This window comes from Portunus trituberculatus, chromosome 22, assembly GCF_017591435.1.
Source record: "Portunus trituberculatus isolate SZX2019 chromosome 22, ASM1759143v1, whole genome shotgun sequence".
Classification (NCBI taxonomy): Eukaryota; Metazoa; Arthropoda; class Malacostraca; order Decapoda; family Portunidae; genus Portunus; species Portunus trituberculatus.
Window position 1 is genome coordinate 7,212,776 of NC_059276.1, and position 9,807 is coordinate 7,222,582.

Below are 9,807 nucleotides of genomic sequence, written 5' to 3' on the forward strand. Positions count from 1 at the left end.
GCCGAGAGCAACATTACATGAAAAAAAAGGTCCACTGAGTTGCTAGTCCCCTTGTAGGTCCGAGAGAGTTAGACAATAAAAGGGATAAATGTCTTGAAAACTCCTTAACTCCCTCAGTAGCAGGACGCGTTTTCATATTCATTCTTTGCTCTTTGGCGATTTTACACAGCTTCAGAAACTTACGTGGGGATTGAAAATAGTGAAGACTCTGGCCATTAATCTTCTGACCTCCATGAACCCTTTCTAATGCAAGTAAAATCGTCCAATCATACCCAAAAAATCGTGATGAAAATACGTTCTAGTACTGAATGAGTTAAATGAAGTCAAGTCATAGGAAGTTGAAAATACAGAAGCAGTTCCAGAATTTACCAGAGAAAGGTGTGAATGCTTGAGAGTACTGGTTAACTTTGCATTAGAGAGTTGCAAAAGTAAGGGTGGGAGGACAGCGGTAGAAGATAGCAAGAGATGCAACATTCCGGGGGTGAGAAAGAGGCTGAAGACAGTCAGTCAGAGGAGAGAGTTGATAAGACGAGAAGCTTTTCATTCCACCCTATGTCAGAAAACTGTGTAAATGGAACCTCCACAAACATGCGAGTTAGTTTCCTCCACTTACTCCAGCATCTTTTCCCTCTCACATCGATATGAGTTCAGTTCTTTTCTCTCAAAACTGAACGTGAATTGAAGTAGTGTTTTTGTTAATATTCTGAATTGAGTTCCCCTTGATAATCTTTCTTTTTTTGTATTTCCGTCAACTTTATCTGGATTATGCTTCATGTTGCAATTCTGAAGTGTTTTTATTTTCTATCCGGGTATAAAGTCACGCTAAGAACAAAGAGAAAAAAACTTAAAATCTATTGCAATTCTTCATGAAGTTGATTTTTATTATTGTGTGAGGTATTCGTGTATGTATATATATGTATGTATATATGTGTGTGTGTGTGTGTGTGTGTATATGTCACACACCTGGTAACTTGTCGGTAATAGTTGTGTGGTTTTATTTTTCATTTTTGCGTTCGTTTTCCTCGAATTAATATTACTAAAAGATTGAGTCACGGAAGGAGAGATGAATATTTCTGACGTGAAAGTCATTAAAATTATGTTGAATTACGGAAAATGTGATATTCTCTCTTTCATTTCCAGTAATTAAACATTCTTTCACTGTATCGTAACATTAATAACAGTAAGTTTCTTAGATCGTCTCGCCGTATTCAACTTTCACTGCGACACGAAGCATTAACAACAGGAGCAGTGCGTGAAGTCTATTAGCTAGGTTAGATTAAGTTAGGTTCGTAAAAAGAGGACTTATATGTAGCTGTACATTAAGGAACCATGCCTCACAGTTGTTGCTAGTTAATCCCTTCAATACCAAGACCTTGTTTTCTTGGGTGTGATTGATTTAGTTTGCATTAGGAAGAGTCTATGGAGGTTGAAAGCTTAATGGCCAGTCTTTACTATTCTAATCACCACATGTGTTTCTGAAGCTGTATGAAATCGCCAAAATAGTAACCAGAATGAATATGGAAACGCGTCACGGTACTGAAGAGATTAGGGAAAGGTATACCAAATGACAGTCAAATGGTTTAGAATAATAGCTAGGTTTTGTATCTCGTGCAGTTTGATTGAGTTTAGTTAGTCAGTTATTTAGTGAGTCATGAGGAAGAAGAGGAGGAAAAAAATATCATTATTAGAGGAACAAGAAGAAAGAAGATAATGAAAGAGAAGAAGAGGGAAGGGAAGAAAAAGGAGTATAGAAAGACAAAATAAGAAAAAGGAGAAAAAGAAGAAAAAAAAGGATAAAACAAAGATTAGAAAAGGAAAAAGAAGAAAAAAGGAGAAGAAAGGCAACAGATGAAATAGGAAAAGAAAGAAAAGGAGAAAAAGAAGAGAGATAAAACAAGAAAAGGAAAAGAAGTAAGAAAAAGAGAAGTAAAAAGAAAAAAGGAAAAAAAAGAAGAAAAAAAGTAAGACAAAACAAGAAAGTAAAGAAGAAGAAAAAAAAAACGAAGAAGAAAGAAACAAGAAAGAGAAGAAGAAGAAAAAAGAAGAAGAAAGTAAATAAGATCAGAAGGAAAAAGAAAAAAGAGAAAAAGAAGAAAAAAAAAGATGAAACTAAGACATATTCCCCACTCACCACCAACCACCACTAAAATCTAATCAATTGGACTAAACAACACAAGCAACAAAAAGTATTACCAAGTTTCACCGCATCTCTAATTTGTAGTCACGGTTTCGCAAGACTTTGAGCGGCAAATTAGCACAGTGAACATTCCTCATTCCCGCAGATCAGCTAATTCAATCAAGCTCGCCTTCAGACCCGCAATAATGTATGGAGTGATTCATTACCAGGATTATTTTTTGGCGCAACGTCCACTAGGGTAAAAAAAAAAAAGGCGGGAAAAAAAACTCATTGATATTGTTAAAACGCAGAATTCTTGCCGCAGATTAATCAAAACATTTTAGGAGTAATTAGTGGAAGTGAGGTGTCTGTGCCGACTTTCCGCCAGGTATTCTGATCGCCCCGCAGGTAAATACCGGTAAAAATGAAATTATATAGGAGTTCCTTGCACACCTGAATTTTAGAGGCTATATTTTTTTTTACCTCCTTTCTAATCTCTAATGTTTTTTATTAGTTTTTTTTCGCATTTATCATATTCTTTCGTTTTTCTATCAATGTTCACCTGAATTTTTGAGATAACTGCTTTATTTATTATTTGTATCTATTGTTAATTGTTTTTCTAATCTCTAATATCTTTTATTTTTACCTGTTATTGTTTTTTGCAAGGGTATATCAATCTTATCTTTTGTTTCTTTCCATTTTTCGTTCAGTATTCGCTTGTATTTTAGAGATAAAGGACGATTTTTCATTTATATCTAGTGTTTTATTTTTTTCAATCCACAATATTACATTTTATCATCGTGTATTTATTCTCTCTATTTCCTAATATTTCCTCCTCAGTGTTCCATAAATTTTCGAGTTAGAGTATTGTTTCTCTTTATCATGAATCTTTCGTTAAATCCGTAATGTCATTTTTTTATGTCTGTTCTTCATTATTATCATCGTATATTATTGATTACTAATTCTTTATTCTTCAGTCAATGTGTGTGTGTGTGTGTGTGTGTGTGTGTGTGTGTGTGTGTGTGTGTGTGTGTGTGTGTGTGTGTAAAAATGCGGCATAATATCTAGCGTTCATAATTTCTCAACTCTTCAATTCATAAAGTGTTTTTTTGTCTATTCTTTATTATTATCATCGTACACTTATTGATTATATTGTATTCTTTTACCTTTCAGTCAGTGTTCGTGTGTGTGTTCGTGTGGTGACGGAAATACAGCACAATTTATATCTATCGTCCTACATTTCTCCGCTCTGAAATGCTTCTTTTTATCAGCATTTATATGTATTTCCTTCTCGTCACAGTATATTAACTTTACGTAATCATCCTTTCCATTATTAGTCTGTATTCATGTATGTGACAGAAATGCAGCGTAATTTCCATCCAGCGTCCATCATTTCTACACTCTCAAATGCTTCTTTTTTATTCACTTTTATATATTTCTTCTGATCATCATGTACCTATTAACTTCACGTAATCATTGTTTCTCTCCTTACTCAGTGTACCTTGTTGACAAATACATTATAGTTTCCATCCAGCCTCCATCATTTCTCCACTCTCAAATGCTTCTTTTTATCAACTTTTATATAATTTTTCTGGTCATCGTATATGTATTGTTCACTTTATCATTCTTCCCATCCTTAGTCAGTGTTCGTGTGAGTGAGACAGAAATGCAGCGTGATTTATATTCAGCGTCCATCATTTCTCCACTCTCAAATGCTTCTTTTTTTTATCAAATTCTATATTTTTCTTTTCGTCATTATGTATTTTATTAACTTCACTTGATCATTGTTTCCATCCTTACTCAGTGTTCCGTGTTGATCTGCGTCTCATCGCTTCCTTTCGCCTGCGGTGTCATTGCTTGCTCATTTTATTTCGTATTTCTTGTTTTTTATACGAATTCCAAAGCCAATCCAGTGTTTTTCCCTCTTTTCTTCATGTAGTGTTGATCTACGTGAGTGTTTTGCTTCGCTTTGTTAATCTCGCGTTCACTTCTGCATTAAGTTTCACACAGTTATTAATTTTTGTAAGGGTTTTCCTTGGCTTTTATTATTAATTGCAAACTCCAGTGCTTTTATATTTAATTACGATTCATTCCTGTTACTTTTTATAATTACTTTCTTTCAAATTCATAATCGTATGTTCACTTTTATATTCATGTTTTTTTTCTACTAACCTTTCTTTTTTCTTCTTTTATGGTAATCTATCTCTATATAATTTTCATCCTTAATTTCAAGCTTTATAAATTTAATTGCAACGTACTGTGGCTTACTTCTCCTAATCCTCACTTCATCTGCGTCGTTTTATGTTGTTAATCCAGCGTTCCTTATTAATGAGTGCGATTTACCTTGTTTTTATCACTAATCCTAACCCTATTATCTTTATTTAACCCTTCTATAATGGGACACATTTTTACCTTGAGATTTGTGTACGATTAGACCATTTTATTGACATTAGGAAGGGTCTAAGGAGGTCAGAAGATTACTGGCCGGAGTCTTCACTATTTTAATACCCCACATAAGTTTTTGAAGCTGTATAAAATCAGTAAATAGTAAGCAAAATGAATATGGAAACGCGTCATGGTACTGAAGGGGTTAATATCCACCTTTGAACGTTTTACTTCTTATCATTCTCATCACCCTTAAATCCTCTATCATCAAATCAACACCTTGTAATCCTAACCCTGCATTATACTGTATTGTCTCCATAATTAATCCAACATTGCGTCTCTTATTATCTCCTGATTTTTCCAGCCCCAGGAAGCGTTCAGCATGTTAAGACTCGTGGATTTTCTGAGCTTTGTCGAGGCCGCGTGACTCGTGAATAAGATGAATGGTTGCATGAATAAGTGATGATTTGTTCTGGCCTGACGCTTTTTGTGGGGGGGGGAAGAGTCGCGCTGAGTGATATGTTGTTTATTGTTTGTGATTTGTTTGCAAGGGTGACGCTGCATGTGTGTGTGTTATGTGCCTCTTTGTCGCTCGTGTATTAGAAAGCAAGGCTGTTAGTTTTGTCGGTGTTTAGTTATCTCACTTATTCACTTAGTTTCTTATTAAATTATTCTCGGTGTTGTTCAGTTTGTCTGGTATTTTAATAAGTCAGTCAGGTATGTATCTAACGGCGCCTCTGTATTGACAAGTAAGGTAATTTGCTTATGTAGTTTGTTAGCGGAACAGTTATTCAGTTTCTCGGTTATTTAGTTATTTAATTATTCATGTATCCAGTCAGTCAGTCAGTCAGTCCGTGTTTTACTCAGTCTCTCGGTCAGTTAAATGTTACACCAGTCAGTTGGTTATTGGTTAGATGGATATTATTTCAGTTTAGTCAGCCAGTTAGTTAGTGACGTATAGAGCCAGTTCGCCAAATATGTAGTTACTCAGTCAAACAAGTAGTCACTCAATTTTTAAACCAGTCAATGAGTTATGTCTTAAATTTGTCAGCATCAGTTAACCAGTTAGTGACATAGATCCCGTCCGCCAAATATGAAGTCTGTCTTTCAGTTAGTCAGTCAGTCAAACATGTAGTTACTCAGTTTTCATGCCTTAAATTTGTCAGTATTAGTTAGCCAGTCAGTGAACAGATGAGGCATCCCGTCACTTACCCACTCAGACTCAAAGGAACATCACCATTTCAACATACAAGAAGAAGCAACAGCACTAACAGGAATCTAGTCGTATTCACATCACCTATTTATTACACCAGTGCACGTCTTCCTATCAATCAGTACGTAGGCAGACACTAAAACCATTTCATCATCACGTGCAGCGAGTATACTAATAGCGTTTGGAGCAGAGCAGAGCGTGATTGGCAGCGGGAAACACAAGAGAGCAGGATTGTGATATAATTTAACTACTGTATTTACGACCGTATTCATAAGCGCCTTCCCTTCTCAGGCCACAGAGACAACTAACCAGGTTTTCACGACAATTTCTCCTTTTAATAGACTAGAAATATTGTCATTCTATTACCAGAACTATAAAAATACCCTTAAAAACACGAGTATCTTCAACTGGAGCCTTTGGGAAGCAGTGATGGTGAGAGAGCAAAGCGTTTCAGAATATTGTCCTTAAGTAAAAAAAAAAAAAAAAAAAAAAGATGTGACGTAAAGGTATTGGAATCTACGATGTGATAATTTATTTTTGATTCAAGTAGTCAGCCTTTCCTTGCTGGTATGGTGGTATGGTGGTATAGTGGTTTTGTAGTGAAGAATGTGTGTAATTGTGATGGTATAGTTGATTTTATAGTGTGTACAGCGCTATGTTTATTAGATTTTGTGGTATACACGGCGTAAAATTAGTAGATTTGATAGTGTTTCTGTAGATTAATTGGATAGTGGATTTTGTAGTGATCTGGTACGTGATTGTGATGGAACAGTTGATTTTATAGTGTACAGCGCTTGTTTAGTAAATTTTGTGGTATACACGGCGTAAGATTTGTAGATTTGATAGTGTTTCTGTAAATTAGTGTTGGTTCTGTAGTGTTGCGATGCGTACTGGTTCAGGATTTTCATTTACCACTGGATTTTATAATGTGTACGGTGCTGGTTAGGTCAATTTTGTGGTAGAGACGTAAAACTTTGTAGATTTGATAGTGTTTCTGTAGGTAGCATAGTGTTGGTTCTGTAGTGTATTGCGAGGCGTACTGTAGTGTTTGGGACCCTCATTCACCACGGGATTTGTCTAACTATTCCTCGTAATTCGTAAAGTTTGTCTGAAGAATTGATTCGTGTAGTGAAAGGAGATGTTTTTTTTTTACCATTTGTATTTATTTCTACATATTTTTAGCATGTGTGGCTTAGGCGCGTATTCTGAAACCATTTGCTCTCTCACCATCAAAGCTTTCCAGTGGCTCTCGTTGAAGATACGCGTGTTTTTGTGGATATTTTACTGGTTCTGGTGATGGATTGGCAAAATTTCTAGTTGTGTCTTGGAAACCCCGCTAGTCGTCTCTGTGACCTCGAAAGATTGTTGTGGCGAGAGAGCAAGGCGTTTCTGAAGGATAATTTGTATATACCAACACTCGCGTTCCTTTGTGCTTAAGTTTTATCAGAGAAGGACGTGGATATATGAAGTCATAACATCTAAGGCTTTTATAGTGTAGCCTCGACACATTTTTTATTTCCTTAATCCTTGCTACCTTTACTGGAAAGTTTGTGTTATGAAATAAATGCAAATAGATCCCTTCTGATGTCAAGCTTATTTCTGGATTACTTTAGTCGCGAGGGTGTCTAAGTATTAACCTCCGACTCAGCAGTACTTGCATTTCAGCCTTGGCGACACACTATTTCCTTAATGTTTACTGCAGCAAGAGAATTTGTATGCAGTGAAATGCCTCCTCATATTAAATGTATTTCTTGATCATATCAGCGACTAGGATATCTTGCGCATTAACATCCGAGTTAGTAATATTTTCTTCCTGAGGGCAGCAGTGTGCTCCTCTCGCGCCGCGCCTCGCATGTCACACAGCGGCCGGCAAAACACCATTACCCCGCTGAACATTTACCGATTGGCTCAGCTCATGCTCGCCGTGAAAAGTTGTGTGATTACTTTAAACACGGCCATATTTGTGACAGACGGTGATTAAAGGTGAGGTGCGGAGCACAGGTGTCTGAGGTAGGGGACGGTGGATTAGTGAGGCACGTTGGTGGAGGGATTGCGAGAGTGATCCACGGGGAAGCAGTGACGAGCTGCAGCGTGGAGGACGAGGGAGCGTCACGACCGCCGCGGATAATCGTGTCAGATATCCTTCTCATCTCCAGGGAGCGATAAAATAAGCCGCCGGATAGCGCAAAACTGTGGCGCGGCTCGCTGCGCCCCACCCACCCAACCAGCAAGTGACTTGCCTGGCGTGGCCGCGGCAGGAGTGAGGAGCTACAGGAGGACACAACAGACAGAGGAGACACTTACCTGAGGGTAGAACATGGCATTCATCATGATAGTGAAGTGGCGTCTTGCTCTTAATCCAGGGCACCAGGGAGAGGCGGTGACGGCGGCGATGACGGGGCAGCAGGGCGGTAGTCGGGCGTGGGTCTGGCCCTCACACGGCCTCGCGGGGGCTGGCGGCCATCACGCGGCTCCGCACTGTGCCACCAGTTCGCCACAGCACTGCACACACCACGTGAGGCGGACACAGCACGTTCACGAAGGACAACCAACCGCCTCGGTATATTTCTTCCGTAAAAGCCGTTAATTTCTGCCGTCAGCGATTTGACTCGTGTCGTAAATAGAGTTAATCCTCGCAGGATCACCGCGCGGGAAAATGAATAGCAGCGATTCTTTAGCGCCCCCCTGAGGAAAGCGGACGTAACTACGCCGTGGGCTAGACAGGCTTAGAAGGGCAGCGACGTGAAGGCCCAGGGGCACGGCGAGGGGCAGCGCGCTCACGACGGCGCTCAGGGGTCGGTGTGTCCCAGCGGAGGGTGAGTGTCAAACTAGGGGAAGGCCACCCGGGGAACGCCAAAACTGCTTCTCTAAGTTTCCGGTTGTTGGGAGCCATTTTGCCCCGAGGCGGTCCCCGTGCTCATGTGCCGGCACACTGGCCCCGCCCACCTCACCCCCGCGCTCCCCCGCCCCACCCCGCCGACGCCGGGTGCCACGCCAGGCCACCGCGCCACTCTGGCACTCATTGCATTCAAACCACACATTGATTCACTGTCAGACACTCACCAACACCTTCCTTATTTTTCCACACATGGGTGACAGTGACAACAAACCAGCGGGTCGCAATGAGCGGGCGGATTTTGTGGCTGCAAGAAGAGAAGTCATCGCGCGGCGGCCAGCGAGGGGAGGTTGGCTCGTGGCGGTGGTTCCCCTCACCTCGGTTCACTCCTGCTCCAGCTGCTGTCGCGGAGCGAGAGTCCCACCGCTTGTCCGCCACTCACTGCCCGCCAAACGCTTTGAGCAACGCACTGTCCTCACCACTGCAGGGCGCCACGTGCAGCCAAGCCCACGCACGCCCTATGTCGCACCGCATGTCCCTGGTTTAGCTGTGGCACAGGAGGCGAGGGTTGTGTTCAGGTGTCTTGGCGGCGATGAAGGGCGAGTGAGATCCCGTTGATAACTTGACTGTGCTGGTCTGAATAGTCACCCTCCGCTCTGAAAGTAGAAAAATCACCTTATTTATTACCTTCATTTTGCCTGTACTTACCGAGGTGTCTGGAAGCACAGGGATGGCATAGAGGTTAACGTATGTAGTAGATTTGTGTTTATAGGAAGGCGTAGAATATCCGGTGTTTGGCGTTTTTGGGGACGTCTAGATAAAGTTACTGATGTATTAAGGAATATCTGGTGTGTAAAGAAGATATTTGCTTAGAATGGCATCGTTTCTATCTCGTGTATAGCAAGAATCTTATCTCGAACCTCAGATACTTAGCTTTCGATCTTGTTCAAATCCTTACTTAGCTCTAAAGTGTATTTTTTAATGACTTATTTTGTATATATAGTAAAGATAATTCTCTCTCTCTCTCTCTCTCTCTCTCTCTCTCTCTCTCTCTCTCTCTCTCTCTCTCTCTCTCTCTCTCTCTCTCTCTCTCTCTCTCTCTCTCTCTCTCTCTCTCTCTCTGATTGGCGTTCACATTGCGATAAGGCAGCACAGCACCTCAACAGCGTGGCGTAGCGGGGCGTGGCGGGGCGGCGAGGTAGCGTGAGGTGGGAGGCGTGTGGTGTGGTGGGGCGGGATGGGAATGTTCAGGTGTGG

The 9,807-nt window shown here is 40.4% G+C and overlaps 1 protein-coding gene across 1 annotated transcript in view; it reads right to left on the reverse strand.

Annotated features, from left to right (window-relative positions):
- LOC123507584 (transcription factor AP-2-alpha-like) overlaps positions 1-8,496 on the reverse strand; it is a 211,590-nt gene extending 203,094 nt beyond the window's left edge. The window contains exon 1 of the mRNA XM_045260571.1: positions 8,019-8,496. Coding sequence (XP_045116506.1) covers positions 8,019-8,045 — 27 coding nt within the window. The 5' untranslated portion in view covers positions 8,046-8,496. The remainder of the gene's footprint in view (positions 1-8,018) is intronic.
- Between the last annotated feature and the right edge of the window lie 1,311 nt (positions 8,497-9,807).